The sequence below is a fragment of the Papaver somniferum genome, chromosome 7 (genome assembly GCF_003573695.1).
Source record: "Papaver somniferum cultivar HN1 chromosome 7, ASM357369v1, whole genome shotgun sequence".
Classification (NCBI taxonomy): domain Eukaryota; kingdom Viridiplantae; phylum Streptophyta; class Magnoliopsida; order Ranunculales; family Papaveraceae; genus Papaver; species Papaver somniferum.
The window spans coordinates 220,386,489-220,402,086 of NC_039364.1; the positions used below are offsets into that span (position 1 = coordinate 220,386,489).

General features: G+C 36.5%; 2 protein-coding genes across 3 annotated transcripts; both read right to left on the reverse strand.

Moving 5' to 3' along the window:
- Nucleotides 1–2,431: 2,431 nt before the first annotated feature.
- Nucleotides 2,432–11,205, reverse strand: LOC113299617 (peroxisome biogenesis protein 6-like). 2 transcript variants are annotated; one of them, XR_003335137.1, is made up of 16 exons: nucleotides 10,727–11,205; nucleotides 9,981–10,598; nucleotides 9,659–9,902; nucleotides 8,970–9,108; nucleotides 7,305–7,485; nucleotides 6,680–6,859; nucleotides 5,901–6,185; nucleotides 5,646–5,717; nucleotides 4,613–4,699; nucleotides 4,389–4,511; nucleotides 4,189–4,299; nucleotides 4,039–4,077; nucleotides 3,830–3,935; nucleotides 3,598–3,742; nucleotides 3,257–3,322; nucleotides 2,432–2,766 (listed from the first exon to the last, which is right to left on the reverse strand). XR_003335137.1 is itself a non-coding variant. In XM_026548680.1 (16 exons), exons 1-16 carry the CDS (start codon nucleotides 11,000–11,002, stop codon nucleotides 2,662–2,664), a joined length of 2,793 nt encoding a protein of 930 aa, XP_026404465.1. In that variant the 5' UTR covers nucleotides 11,003–11,205; the 3' UTR covers nucleotides 2,432–2,661. The 2 variants fall into 2 exon arrangements, 1 of the variants encoding a protein (XP_026404465.1); XM_026548680.1 differs by having other exon boundaries at nucleotides 3,830–3,951.
- Nucleotides 11,206–13,011: 1,806 nt separating this feature from the next.
- Nucleotides 13,012–14,058, reverse strand: LOC113293375 (MLP-like protein 423). The gene is made up of 2 exons (XM_026542031.1): nucleotides 13,757–14,058; nucleotides 13,012–13,554 (listed from the first exon to the last, which is right to left on the reverse strand). Exons 1-2 carry the CDS (start codon nucleotides 13,953–13,955, stop codon nucleotides 13,133–13,135), a joined length of 621 nt encoding a protein of 206 aa, XP_026397816.1. The 5' UTR covers nucleotides 13,956–14,058; the 3' UTR covers nucleotides 13,012–13,132.
- Nucleotides 14,059–15,598: the final 1,540 nt, after the last annotated feature.

Sequence of the window (15,598 nt, forward strand, 5' to 3'; positions counted from 1 at the left end):
ACAAGTCAAACTGAAGATTGAACTCAAATCGAATGAAAAAAAAACATCTTACATATTATTAATCGAACAGACGACCAAACAAATTCAATCAATTTTCTCCTCCGATCTTCACGAACCCAGAAAATCAATTCGCTCTTGTTTTTCTCTTCAAGACTTCAAACAATTTGTTATTCAAGCTAATCAAAAAATTTATATAAAGAAGAAAACAAATAGGAAAATTTGATTACCTTCCTTTGATCTTTAGATCTAATAATTTTTCGATTTGTTGTTCTGTGAATCTGTGAAGTTCTGTCCGTCAGGAGACTCAACAGGCCAGGGAAGAAGAAAAAAAGAGGAAGAAAGAAGATGAAGGCGGCCTAGGGTTTTTTCGTTTTTATATGAGGAAGAAAGAACATGACACGTAACAGCTAATTGTGTCATTGTGTGACACGCAGCCTAAGTGGATGTGGGTGGGGACTGAGCCGGGTTACTCGCGGGTTGCACGTGACGGGACGGGTTAACCCGTTTATTCACAAGCCACTAATTATACAACCCGCGCCCGTCTTGTTTAGTTACGATCCGGGACGGGCACGGGTTTGCACGGGACCGGACGGGCCAACCCGCGGGTTTTGGCTCGGATTGCCAGCTCTGCCCGCAACTGTTGCAAGGAACAACGTAATCGAGAAAGTTAAGGATTCAGAATGAGAAGCAAGCTGAAGATTTATGGACTTTCTATTCGAACCCTGATTTTGGGCATACCTAAATCTTTCTAGGCATACAAAACAATAGTCCCATCTTGAGTGACCTTATAAGGGGTACCTTATGGGTAGTTCAATTACCTATATACCCTTAATACAAAAATCTAAAATCAGTTTTCTAAAAAATAAAAATCAGTTTCCCTTAACATCTCCTCTTCCTCCTCCTCTAGTCGAACTCTTCCTCCTCCTACGAAAAAAAAAGTTCATCATCGTGATTAATTGTCGATTCGTAAAAATTTGATCGTAGGTTAAACTCAACCACATAATGACTCGTACAAAGAAAAGTAGGGACTAGGCAAACCAAATCGTCTTCTAATCCATCAATTGAAGAAGAAGAACCAATTGAAGATGAAGGTGTAGAAACTGAAAATCAACCACCAATTGAACCAGAAATTAAACCAATTGCATCTCCAACTCCGGAAATGAGGATAAGAAAGTAAGTTGTACAAACCCAATCTCCTATTTGTTGTTTTTCATCGATTAAATGACGGTTACAGTGTTGGGTTTGGCTCAAAATTGAGTTGCGTTTTTAGCCGAACTGTTCTTCACAAAAGCTTCCTGTAAGTGTATATGAACAGTTCGGCATGAAATTTCATGAAATTTCAAGCCGAACCTAGTCACAGATAGAGATGCATAGGGGTTTGGCGTATTCGATAATCATAATATGTGCCGAACCTAGCACATTTACGAGGTTCGGCTATTACGATATTCTCAATATGTGCCGAACCAATAACAATATTTTAACCCAAAAAATAACAAATTGATGTTCGGCTCATACGATTTTAGAAATATAAGCCGAACCAGTAATTATTTTTTTTCCGCGCTATTCAAGATGTTGTTCGACTTACTATGAAACTTTCATATAAGCCGAACTAGTGTCTAGCAAAAGGGTTGGAATTGAAAATTATAGGTTCGGCGCATGCAGTAAACAGATTCAGTGAGCCGAACCGTTCATCAATTGGTAGATTCGGCTCATAGATGTGAGCCGAACCTCAACCTGTTTCGCCGAACCATGATCCAAAAAATCATCTAAACAACCTTTGTAATTCTGAAAATTATCTTAATCACTAAACAAAATATTTAATCACTAATCAATATTACTAACACTAATACGTAAAGGGCAGATTTGCCATTAAAAAAATTTGGGTTAAGGGGTTATCTGATTTTGCTATTTCACAACCTTTTTTGTCTTTATTCAATATGCCTAAAAAGATTTTGGTATGCCCAAAATCAGGGTCCTTCTATTCTGCATTTGAAACTTCCATTTTTTCATTTTGGGAGGCAGGATTCAGAATCAGAAGCAAGCTAAAGATTTATGGACTTTCTAATCTGCATTTGAAACTTCCATTTTTTCATTTTGGGAGTCATTTCCACTTGGTGTTTTGTATTAGAAATTTCCATTTCCCCACTTTGGGAGACATTAATGTCTTATGTCCGATTATCCATGGACTTTCGAAGAAAATATCTCATGAAATGTTTAGTATCAGCATTTTGGAACTGATATCTTATCCGATTCTCGTCCTTACCAATTTATTCTTTACTAAAATTCTCACTAAAATTCACTAAAATTTTATCTATGCGGATACTTCACTAAAATTCTCTGGTCACTTGTTAACTGGCTAATCACTGGATTCCTTTTGAACGAGCCATGAAGCAGAGAAACAAGGACAAACTCAGATTCAGAGAAATCCACATAGGAAAAAGTCATTTATTTGTTGGTTTTAATGAATTACAGAGAAAATGGCAGTTGCAGACTTCTCTTGAACCCTTTAAACTACAATGCTTTGATTTAATAAAAAATGACAAATCCACATAACGTAACAATTGCCTCTTATGAGTTTCTGTAACATAGAAAGCAGAAAATCAGAAGCAGTGAATTAAGTGACTTGTCTCATTGAGAGTAAAAGAGAAGACATGTATGCAATTAAATAGTCACATTCACTTTTTTGCCCCCTTCGAACTGATCCCGTAGACGCTCATACTTCTTAAGCTCAGCTTCTGACAGGGAAGGAGACAGCTCTCCTAAAACCTGCCAACAGATAAAGTCACTTTTGTTATTTTTTTATTACATGACTTATTATGATAATATATACCAAAAGTATATCTTTGGCCTGCACCATCTCCTCAATAAGATGGTCCGCACATGTATCCAAACTTATTTACATAACACCAAGTAGGGTAATGCCTTTCGTAAGGCGGTATGACTCTGTTTCACAGTAACAGTAAATTAAAGATAGAATACCGAATACTAAACGTGTAATTGTGTATACACACGAATTATATGATCTTCTAACAAAACATCACTGAAAACCTTGCAATGGTTGCTGATCAAATAAACTTCTTCTAGTAACTAGGTGCCAGCAAATATATATATAGTGTTTGTAACTAATTCAAGTTAAACCTGAATGGCAAAAGGTGATACATATCTACAGATAGTTTTTCTTTTTTATCTGGTAGGCATCGGATGAAACTATTCTTAAACATTCTTTTTATTTATCCCGTGATAGACGGGTATATACCTTGATAAAATCATCCAATTCAACAATAACGGAGTCACTTTGATCGTTCTCCTCCAAACATGAAACCTACATGGACAAAAGGATATGGGCCGTCAGGCATCAGTGGAGATAGTTGAGTAAATGCTGAAAGAAATATCAATTTCAAGCATAACAATAGTTTTTGGCATTTTCTTTTAATAAGAACAGAAGCACGCCTGCTACATCATTGACACTTCTTTAGAGGTGCCTTGCTCAGTCAGGAAAGTCTTGCATGAAATTTGAAAATGGCTACACTATTTCCTTATATTATGACTTCATAATACAAATGAATATAATCTTTTTGTAAAAATACATTAACACACCTTACGCTTTGCTGCATGAAACCAAGCATCTGCACATAACGCGTACATGTCGGCGCCAGTGAAACTTGACGGACATTTTTTCGCTATGAAGTACAAATCCACATTTTCATGCAGTTTAAACTTCCGAGTAAGAGCTGCAAGCACACTGCATAAGAGGGAAAGATGTCAGGGAGGAGATAATTAATAAGGTCAGTCACTAACAAACATGGAAGTGTGAAGTCTAGAAGCTAACTTCTCCCGGTAAGATGCGTCTGAATTTACTCCGACATATAGAAGCTTATCAAACCGTCCAGGACGTAGCAGTGCAGGATCAATAAGATCTGGCCTGTTGCTTGCCCCTATAATAAATAAATCCTGAAAATACAGGGTTGAAGAGGACTTAAAAGATATTAGACAACTAAATAGCAAAGAGGTATGAATGTGTGAATACAAGTAAATAACCTGAGAGGAGTCATTTAGGCCGTCGATCTCAGCAAGCATCTAAGAGACAAGAGGCATCAATCAAACTCTGAGACTCCAATGGTGACATAAACTCCCAGAAACTCAATCAAAAGAGTAGCACAGTGATCAGAAACTGAAACCCTATTATACCTGAGAAACCACTCTATCCATAACACCACCGGAATCTCCCGAAGCTCCTCGAGCAGGAGCAAGAGAATCAAGTTCGTCAAAAAAGATAACGCAAGGGCGTGCAGATCTAGCCTACGGAGGATGAGAGCGCATGATCTGAGAGTTTTACTTGTAGACCAAGATAATCCATTCCTTCAATACAAACAATAAACTAATAATACCTTCTGAAAAATGTCCCGAATATTTTTCTCTGATTCCCCTATGTACATATTAATCAACTCAGGTCCCTTTACACTGAGAAAATTCAAGGAACATTCCGTCGCAACAGCTTTCGCTAACAGTGTCTGTAGATGTTACAACCGAGATCAGGGACAGGATACATGCAATGAAAGTAAAAAATGAATCTCATAGTTCTGATGCACAATGGGGATATAGAGAAACTTACTTTTCCAGTCCCAGGAGGACCATAGAGAAGCACGCCTGAACGCTTGCGCAAACCAGATGAAAATAAATCCTTATGCAAGAGAGGTAACTGCAGATATTGATGCAAATACAAACACCTTAGCAATCAAGTTTCAAGACCACCACTGTTGTTGCCCTAGGTGGAATATGAAACAATAACTTAGCATAAGTCGACGGAAAATAGAAGCTACAGCAGTGAATTTCTGAAAGAGAGCTGCCATTAAGCTTGGTCTAGCATTTAAAGGCAGAGCGCCTTACATAACCTTCAATAATAAACCATGTGATATTATACTGAATCATGCCCTAGATATCTTCATTCTTGTGGAGAACAAATCTTATTAGAAGTGAAAAGATCATCTACTTCTTACATGGAACAATAGGAAACATCACACAGGTCTCACTCCTTGCTATTTCTTGAATAACAAGAGTGTAAACCAGAATAAGCTTAGCCTTCTATTGTTGGCGAGGAATAAGAACATGTGCCACGGCACAATGTTCCGTTCCTATAACTTAATCAAGAGAGGGTCATTCAGCTAAGCCAATCAGAAAAAGAGCCTGCCCTGGCGTCATCTTTGTTACAAACCACGTGAACATTATTCATCTTTCTCTAAAGAGCCTTCAATATGGAGATTTTCAGAATTTCTGAAAGCAAAGGGGCACAATATCCTACTCGCTTTCGATTCATTAACAAACATGAAGTCCAGGTTAGTTACTCAAGGATAACATATTTTTCATTTTTTCCTTTTTAGATCTCTTTTGAGAGTTTTCTAGTATGACTAAGCATTGTCGAATACTTAGCTATACCAATGTTGGAGTGAGCTTTTCGTTATTTTACTGGTCGTAGGAGTTGTCTCACAAAGAATATGAATAAGAACCGTAAGGGAAGTGTAAAAAACAGACAGTTTCCAGACAATGCTGTCCCTTTGAACTGGCAAATTAAGACTACAGAATATGATAGCAGTGAGACAAAATTCGATTGACGACAGAAGTATACTTTCGATAAAGAAGAAACATACCTGAACAGTATCTAGTATTGAGTTCTTCACATCCTCCAGTCCACCAACATCCTCCCATTTGACGTTAGGCACCTATAGCATAGCGTTTAAAACTCAAACGTCTGCTTATGTGTATGATATCAAGCAAAATTCTGCACAAAAACCAACTTGACTACTGATACAGAATCTATATCCTCCACAATACATTAACACAGGAAAAAAAAAGGAAAAAAAAAACTAGCACAAACCCCTTTGAGTAGGCTCAAGTAATCTCACCTTCGGGGTACCCAAGGCTGATGCATTTCTTTTCTTTGATCTGTCTAAAGCTTTTGTTATGTCTTCTCTACCTAGATTCTTAGATGCATCTTTGGATGTGTCATTATCATGTGCCAGATCAAACTTAACTGATTTTTTCTCATTTGGTTCTTTTTGCTTAATTGTTTCATCAGTGAGCCTAGGTATTAAATTTGCACCCGCATCAGCAACTAAAGCCTTTATATCCCTAGGCATGAAACCAGACGTCTGGCCAACCATATCTTTTACAATATCTGCCATATCGACCTGCAAGGAACAAACACAAAGCTTGTTAGAGTCATCCAAATGCATGGAAGAAAAAGCAGCTATTAAACAGGGTAAATACAAAACTGTAAAAAGGTTTATAAGAAAACTGTAAGGAGGATTCAGCAGCTTTCTAATATTCACCACTAGATTTATCGGAAATATGGTTTGCTACAATAGGTCTTGGCTTGTGTACAACCGTTTCCACCTCAAAGATCTTAATGTCACCATTATCTTGGCTTTTTGAGAGCCAATTTAAGATAGGATGACACCAACCAAACTATTATTGACCTAAATTCCAAATGAATTTTGCAGCCAAATCTTCGCAAAATCTCTTCATTATTCCAAAGAAAAGTTGTACGTTAACCAGAAAACACTTGATTCAGCTGTTGGATGTCCATAATCAGCTGTCTGTCTCATTCTGGTATTGGAACAAACATAAAATCCCATCATAAAAAAAATCAAATATTTATATAAAAAATAAAATAAATTCATACTTTAGATACGCTTTGCAATGACTGAGTCAGCATTTCAACTCTCTGTTCTTCACTCAAAGGACCCATATATAATTCATGGCTGAAGCAACGCCTAATGGATGCCGGTAGACCTTCAGAGGTGTCAGCAATTGCAACTAGCAGCACCCGCCGTCCACTTATCTTTACAGCATCCCCCGCAGACTGGTTTGACAGGGAGAAAACAATAAGAATAACATGAAACCAACCCATATAAATCGGCTGTTATATCAGTATAGACTCTACAACTACTATTTTCTTTGCCACACTATTGACACCGTTAGAGGTCAAAAATCGATATTATGGCGTAGAACACAAAATTGTATTTACTCCATTTTGCCCATCTTTGGCGTGTCCCTTGCCGTAACTCACTATAACAGTTGTTTCTAATAGTATCAATCTGATTTCTGACTATTAGTTCATGAATGGTAGCAGGCAGCTAGATCCTAAGCTGCACTGGATGCACGCACAAAAATTCTTCTCAGATGTGTACCATTTCAGAAGGAACTGACAAGTTTAGCAATTAACATTTCCAACAAAAATAAAAAACAAAAAAAAACCGTAGACCTACAGAAGCAGGGAAAAGTAAAGTAACCAGGAATTATCTTACAAAACCATCATTTGTTCGTTCTCCCCGATCAAAATCCTCATCAGGAACTGGCTCAGTAAATTCCCGAATAACAGAAGCAACTTCAGCTGTAGCACCAAGTTGATCAGTAGATGAACCCTCATGAGAGGATAAGTTTTGGAAAACCTCAAAATGGCGTAGAAGAAGTATTGTTGGAGCGTACCTGTACTAAATTTATACTTCAGCATCAAAACAGTAGTGGAAAAGAAACAACAAGAAATCAAGCTAATTATGAGACTATCACAAATATGGAAGCAGCTACTCATGCATTAACGGAAGTGGTTACTCAAACTCAAACAATTCCAAGAGAGCTTATTCAAACAATTGTGAGGCACTAAACATTTTTATAGTGATTACTAATTACTCACTGTATCACACATTCATAATAAATATGATTACGAGGGCAGCTGTTGTTCGCACAACATCTTCAAAACGATAACCTCCACAAACACAGTTTGTCAGGAAACCAAGTTAAAAGTGCATATCTCATGTTCCAGTTTGATTATAATGCCCCAACTGACTTATTTTATATTTTTAGTCCTTAAATGGTCAAGTTAATTTAAGTGCTCAGATGCACCTAAAGTGGTCGCATAGCACTTGGATACAATTGCGCATGGAGGCATATGACACCACAGAGGTTAGTGCACACAGTGAGCAGAACTGGAATGTTTACACTATACACTAGCCCTGACTATCAATTTATGGAGTCTGATATTTCAGCAAGGATTCAAGGAGACTTAACATTCCCAATATTTATTCGCCAACTCATGATTGGCGGCCAACCAGAAACCAATATCAGACCAATTGTACGTCGATAAGATTATAACATCATTGCTATTTCGGAAGCTATTATAAGCTCCTTAATAGATTACCTAACCAAATGACAAAAAGTTAACGGGGTGGTAACCAAGCCACATCTTATATTACTCGTCGAAGCGTTGAAGCACATATGGAGACAATCAGAGAGTGGTTAGAAGTGAGCATTGTTACTGTCACATAACGGCAAAAATTAACTTCTTCTAAAGCTTCCAAGGTCATCAACAAAGACCACAACTATCTTAGTTTCTTTTCCGCCTATTGAATCTGATAACAAATCTAGTGTCTTATATTTGAATTCCAATATAGAACTTCTGCTGTGGTCAAAAGTTTTAGGACAACCAAAGAAATTAATTTTCTACATGTATTCTACTCAATTTGCCAATTCTCCTGGCTAAACTTACTCCTCAGTTCTTTATCAAATGACTCCACAGGTCTCCAGTCATCAGCAGCTCTCTAACTCTTTTCTCTAATGACCTACTTATCTATCACAATCAAATCAACAATAATATCAAAATGTCACAGGTTGCCGATCTAATTTAAAAAAGACCTAGAGTATCGCACCTGTTGTTTTAAGAAGTCGAAATTTTTTTATGGTAAAAAGGGGACACAATAAGGTAAGATTTAGAACAGAAGGTTGTAAAATAGATTTTTTTTTCCCTTTTCCATCACAGTTGACCAAAAAGAAAAGTTCGAATACATATGCGACCTCTCAGTAACTTAAATGAATTAGGAACCGGCATGTACAAAGCAAATATGGCGCAGCAACTTAAATAATTTATTTGCACAATAGTTAGATTACATATACGAAATCCAGATGCTTTAGATTACCTGTCAGCAGTGTTGAAAGTTTGAACTAGCGCAGCAGATGCCCTTTTTTCTGAGACCATTAGATCGTGACAGGTATACTCCACTACGTGTAGTCCCAGACAACGAGCAACATACCTAACAACAGTCCGTTTTCCACAACCTACAAGAAATCCCGGATAAAATGAATTTACCAGGGGCCATGGTTCTTAAGAGACGTAAACATTTAGCTGAAGAGAACAGCGGACTCTATAATGTTCTCATATATAATTGTAGATAGGTATGCAAGCTCAAGTCTCAAGATTCCATATAAATTATTTAAAAAAAACTTGCATTTTATTACATTATAAAAGAGTTGGTAAGACTCATGCAGTTCTGTTTTTGCTGTTGTTTATGTTTTCGAGCCGGACACGTATTCAACTCAATGCACATGAATCTGACTCATGGAAAGCTCACCTTCTCTTGTCAAGGATTTGCAGCTCTTAAATTATTAGATACATTCCTTTAAATCATATATCTGGTCAAACCTTTATCCAAATTTCAGATCAAAAGTTTAACGCTTTAGTTCACTTTGATTTTTTAAGAGGTAGACAAACAGAAGAACTATGAATCTTAAACCCAGACAAAATAACTGGTTCCCTTGATGAACTTTACTCAATTAGTTGCTTTACAGCTAGGACTCTACCACAATTTTATGAAAACAAAGAATTCACCTGCCAATCCACATAGTAGTACACCAACTCTGAATTTTGAAGAAAGTGCTGAAGGGCATAAAGCTGGTGTAAGAATAGAAGCCAAACTCCTCACTGTATCCCCATGTAATGGTGCAAAACCCTTCTGATCACCAATAAGTGAAACAGGGGGAAGAGCAGATGGCACACTTCCTCCAAGCACGAGTGCTGTTTTTTCACGGTTGACACGCAAAACTGGTTCATCTTGGGGCTCCATAGCCAGGACCTAAAAAGATAATATTGAAGATCCTGTTAACATGATTCCTCACGTATAAGCTAAAATAAGATAAGTTGGAAAAGTCACCTTGAAGTAGATTATATTGTTCTTGGAATTCTCAGGGGACCTTTGACAGCACGAAGTGCACATTTCTGACTTGCAATTCCAATTTATGTTTATTCGGAAAATGTCACCTCTACCAAGATATCTATCGACTTTGAAGTAATCGTGCAACTCCGAATCAATCATTCGTTGACGATACTCAGATTCAATAGACGAAGTTCCCTTTAACGTTTCAATGCTGCCACATTCTGGTACTTTTACAAAAGAAGCCCTCAAGTGTGAGGCATATTTTGGAAAATAAGAGCAAGGTGACAAATCTACATCTACTATTGGTGACTCACTCTTCTTCTCATTCTTATCTTTCTTTTTCTCTTCAAACAAAGATGTTAAAGTCTCTTGTCCTCCATGAACAAGGCATTTTAAACACGAAACATGCATTTCAAGGTTAAATGCCAAGAGAGGAGAGATATAAGTGGCTTCAACTAAGGGAAGTGAGTTATTCGAAGAGAACATATAAGTGGGAAAAACAACCATCGTATGTGGTATATCTTTATCATCTCTTCCAAAGACTGCATTTGGAGAATCTAGAACAATAACTCTTGCAATTCTCTGTACCTTAGTCCCAATATTACTGATAAACACCTTAAGAATCAAATAAAGCAAAAATTCAGATGATTCATCGAAATGCGAAAAAAAAAAATGATTCAACAAAGATTTTTAAGGTAGCTAATGAAATTAGTTTTAAGCTAACAAGGAGATAGAAAGCATACCAGTGAGCCTGAAGTTATTGATAGTCTTTTCAAAACAGATGAAGAAAGTCCTACAACAGCAGAATCATCAAATGAAGCAATCCCCAATTTCTCCTCTTCTTCTTCTTCTTCTTCCTTGGAAGTAATATGAGATTTTGAATCATTCAATCGGAGAATACCAGCAGGTAATCTCAAGCTTAATTTAGCTTCATTTTCTCTAGTTCCTGAGTTGTTGAGCACAGATTCTACAAGACATCTTGTTGAAGAGAGTATCAACGGTTTTCTTCTCTCCACCATTTAACTAATTCGCCTGTTATTGAATTTAGGGGAGATAGAAGTTTCAATTTTAGGGTTTTTATCGAGAAGGGACACTGAATTAGAACATCTGAGATAAAGAACTAAAACTGATATCCCTTTCTGTGATTTCTAGGGTTTCTCACCATGGGGAGAGAGCTGCTTATTAATTCTGGTTGGATTATCTAATTCTGTAACTGTGTCAGTCTGAAATTATGAACAACTAATTTGTCAGCTGGTGCATCATTACTTATTTTAGTCCCTACTTCCAGACGGTTGAGATATCATTGATCTCAGCATTTTGTAAGAGCATCTAACGGCTTGGATTTGGTGAAGAGTACGTGAGTAATCCCCGTCACTCCGGTACATACATTCAGCCGGTGGCCGTGAAAGCTGGAATTTACCGGAAAGACTTTTACGTCCAGTTAAAAGCCACGTGCAAGAATTATATTTCATAATAATTAGTAAGGAGAAAGCCACTTTTACCGAAAGGAAAGCTGACTTGGTAATGAGCTTTCTCATATAAATAAAACTGTTTTTGGAACTTAAAATTATTTCTGATGACGGTCTCACAGTAGCCAGGAACCCAAGGCTAAAGGTTCCGACGCTCTGTATCTTCTGCTATCTTGTCCAGGACTTGAAGCCCATATGAGTTAGGATTTGGGTATCGGTGATTGTCATCATGTTCGTTGAATCACAGAGGTTCTGTTTCAAGGTGGATGTTGGATAACTTGCGCCGATGTTTTACAGTACTAAACTTATCTCACTTCAACCTAAGAGCGCTCGGTACACTCATCTACTCCATCGACTATATGCTTGTTAATTAATTTGAAAACAGTAGCCCTAGTGTATGATTCATCAACTCATCTACTCCATCGACCATATACCTGTTAATTAATTTGAAAACAGTGGCCATTATGTAAGATTCATCAACTATAATCAATCTTCTAAATTTCTTCCAACAGCAGCATCTGGATGTAATTTAAGGTTTGTTAATAGGTAATTAAAAATTAAAAAATTAGGGTAAAATGGGATGTGGATGCTGTTTAGTTCGGGAAGATTAAAGGTATTTTTTTTAATAAGAAACTAAACTCTAATGGTATTTTTGAATGAGAAAGATTATTTTAAATCCATCTAATTTGATCTGAAGTCAAATATTTTAGACGTCCGTCAGCTTTCCCTCTATTAAAAATGACTTTCCCCTGTTAATAATCTTATATTTTTGCTGCTATCATTTTTTTTTTGATGAGTGTACATTTTCATTTATTTAAAAAAAAAAAAATCTCACCGAAACCACTGGCCGAATCGGCCATTAGGGAACAAAATAAAAAGGCTATTATTGGGGCGTCACATACCATTAGAGGGGCGTCACCTAATAGGACAAAAACGGATCACCCATAAATAATATCAAAAATTCCTTATCTAAAATAATTTTTTAATGACTAAACAACCCTTATTTAGTTAATTTTAATTTAATTAGATAAAAATTAAATTAATGAATTTTGTTGTATACTTGGTGAATTCTGGGACAAAATTTTTGTGGGAAGAAAAACTGGTCGTAAAATAAACTTTTACGGTTGGAAATAATTCAAACCTGGACGTAAAATCACTTCTAAGGTTGGAAATAATCCAAGCCTAGACGTAAAATCACTTATACAGTTGGAATTAAAAGAAAACTAGACATAAAATCAGATTCTACGGTTGGAATTAAAAGGAACTTGGACGTAAAATGAGCTTCTACGGTTGGAACTAATTCAAACCTGGACGTAAAATGAGCTTCTACGGTTGGAACTAATCCAAACCTGGACGTAAAACTACATGAAAATAAAATTCTATGGTTGGAATTAATCCAAACCTGGACGTGAAATCACCTACGGTTTTTAAGTTTTTATTTTAGTTAAAGGGTAATCTAGACATTTTATATATGTGTTAGGATATCCCATAACCACTTTTTTGGACATTAAGAATCCAAATGATGCCCTTCTATTGGAATATGACGACCCATAAACCACTTTTTTGGACATGAAATGAAAGATATACTATATCTCATTGTGTAAGTTGAAAACATAACATTAACAACATTCATTAAGCTATAAATGAGATACATGATTTAAGCTGCTCATCCTTTAATTTTCAATTAGCTATCATTTCAATTTCTTTTTTTGTCTCGACCACTTGATTTTGCTTAGAGAGGACATGCTCATCCAAGATGAGTAAAGTCTTAAATATCATGGCCTTGACCATGTTAGGTTCAGGAACCATCTCATTCACTTTCTCATACTTGACCGACCACTTTACAGTACCTCCTCCCACTCCCACCATTTCATCCTTTTCTTCAACTTTATCATCAACAACATCAATATCATCACCTTCATTTTCAGCACTAGCGCTAGTACTAATCTTGGGAATAAGTGTGAAATTAGGCTCATAACTTTTGTAAAGCTTCAGTAAATCACCACCAACAACACTGTAAGTTATTGTCTTGGTTACTTCGTCCACACTTCCTAATTTCTTCTTCTCTTCCATCATAACAGGAGCCCCTTCAATCAATGTACCTACACATAAACAAACAAATAAAAAAAAAAAAAAAAAAAAAAAAAAAAAAAAACCTTATTAGTGACGAAATGTATGTGCCATGCAGATCTGAGTCATCTGACTACAACATCACCAAGACCATTACCAAAGTAGTTGTTTGTTGCAAGGTCATGCAATAATTTTGAAAGGAAAAAAAACGTTGTGCGTAAATTGGGGTCTTACTTGGATTCATCTTCCAAAGGGTAACAGATCCATTCTTTTCTCCATCCACATCTTCAACTACTTCAATACTCTTATAAGTCTCTGGTAAAACCTCAGGAAGAATAGAAGACCAAGTTTTCAAAGCTTCCCAAAACTTGTCTGCCGGGCTTTTGAATTCTACTGCTAATTCAAGGGTATATACAACACTAGAAGCAACCATTGTTATGGATGATGATTTGTTCTCAAAATAAACACGAAAAATATGAACTGATGAGGTTAATACTTGAGAGAATATGCTAAGGGTTGTGTGTTGAAATGCAAGAGGTCTAGTGTGTGTATAAGTAAGCAAAAAAAGAAGTTGCTATCATTTAAGGCCTTCACCAACACATACAACGCCCTAGTTAATATTATGATCTCTTGGTTATCTGCCCAGATTAATTAACTGATTATGAATGTGGGTGGGAAAAGAAAGAAATAACAACCAGTACTATGTACTTGCGTAAACTCTTAAATTCAACATTGATAATCCCAACGGCTTAAATGGAAACTCATAGACAAGGATGGTCAAAATTGAAGGGAATGTCACCTTTTTTTTGGCTTTCAAGTTTCAATACTACCACCACAAGGCAGTTGTTACACATGGCTGGTCTTGCAGGAACTAAAACTCCACCTACAATAAAAGGGGCTGAGCATATTACAATTTGGGTTAGTTTAAAATTGAACATAAACAAGAAACACTAATGTTTAGTTAACATTGAGATAATTAAATCTGCCCCATGAAAATTTTATGGTAAAACAAACAACAATTCCAAAAGAGGCTTATTCAATACACTGGTCCAGGGATGGACGCTGGATGCTTCCCAATGTTACCAATATCACCAAGTTTGGCAGCAACCACATTTCTAACAGTAGCTAATTCTTTTCAAAGTGAGCTTTTGACAGCTGATGCAAACTAGCAGGCATAAAATGGCAAAAGCAAGTCCATAACAAAAGAAGCATTTTGAGAAGGATGGTACTAACAAACAAAACATGTAAAAACAAGTTTGGACTTGCATGAAGATGAAAACATCCATTTTGAGCAAAGTAGTAACTAGTACGCGCGTTAAGTTGTTTTTGGCTGGATCCAATTGTGTTCATTAGTTTCAAAGAATTCTCAAAAGCAAAACGCTCACACCCACTCAATTATGTTAAAGCAACATGTGCAAAGGATATATCTCAAGCAGCAGTAATTTTTTTTTTTTTTTTTATGTCCTCAGGAGCACGAAACGAGGCTATTAACGTGAGAAACTGCTCGAGTGGTGGTAAATACCACTTTATAAAAATCATCCTTGAGTTTCTTCAAAATCTCATCTGCCTTTCTCAAAGTATTAATTTCAGAGTCATAAGAAGAAAGAATCACATTGCCCTGAAGTCGAAGATCTGGTTGTAAGCATAACAAACCAAACTGTTGCAAAAACCAACCATGAAACTTTTGAAAGCAGATGGTGGGATGATTAAGCCGTGGTCTAGCTTTGTAAGTGTTTCGAAGTAGTCATCATCATCGACATGTTTAGCACTAACCTTACATGAAAGAACATATGTTAGTCACTTTGATGATACGTGCCATTGAGATGGATACTAACCGTGATGACATTATCGTTTTAATCAACAATGGTGAACAGCTAAAACTCTCTGAAAATGAGTGGTTTCATTTAAGATGTAGGATCAGAATCTCGCAACGACAATGTTTCAGCGAAATTATCAATGACACAGCACAACAGCGTCGCAGAACAATTTCAAGAATGATAAAATAAATGACGTCAGCAAAAATCACGAGAAAGATATGATAGTTCTGCGAAAATTAGAGAGTTTGCGAAATTAACA

Bases quoted from the DNA above. Each gene is read 5' to 3' on its own strand.
- LOC113299617 (XM_026548680.1), bottom strand. From the start codon at position 11,002: ATGGTGGAGAGAAGAAAACCGTTGATACTCTCTTCAACAAGATGTCTT. The intron at 6,860-7,304 runs GTAAGATAATTC...CTGTCAAACCAG, and splicing joins AACGAACAAATGATGGTTTT to TCTGCGGGGGATGCTGTAAA. The intron at 4,078-4,188 runs GTATAATAGGGT...CTTGTCTCTTAG, and splicing joins TGGATAGAGTGGTTTCTCAG to ATGCTTGCTGAGATCGACGG.
- LOC113293375 (XM_026542031.1), bottom strand. From the start codon at position 13,955: ATGGTTGCTTCTAGTGTTGTATATACCCTTGAATTAGCAGTAGAATTC. The intron at 13,555-13,756 runs GTAAGACCCCAA...GTTTATGTGTAG, and splicing joins CCTTTGGAAGATGAATCCAA to GTACATTGATTGAAGGGGCT.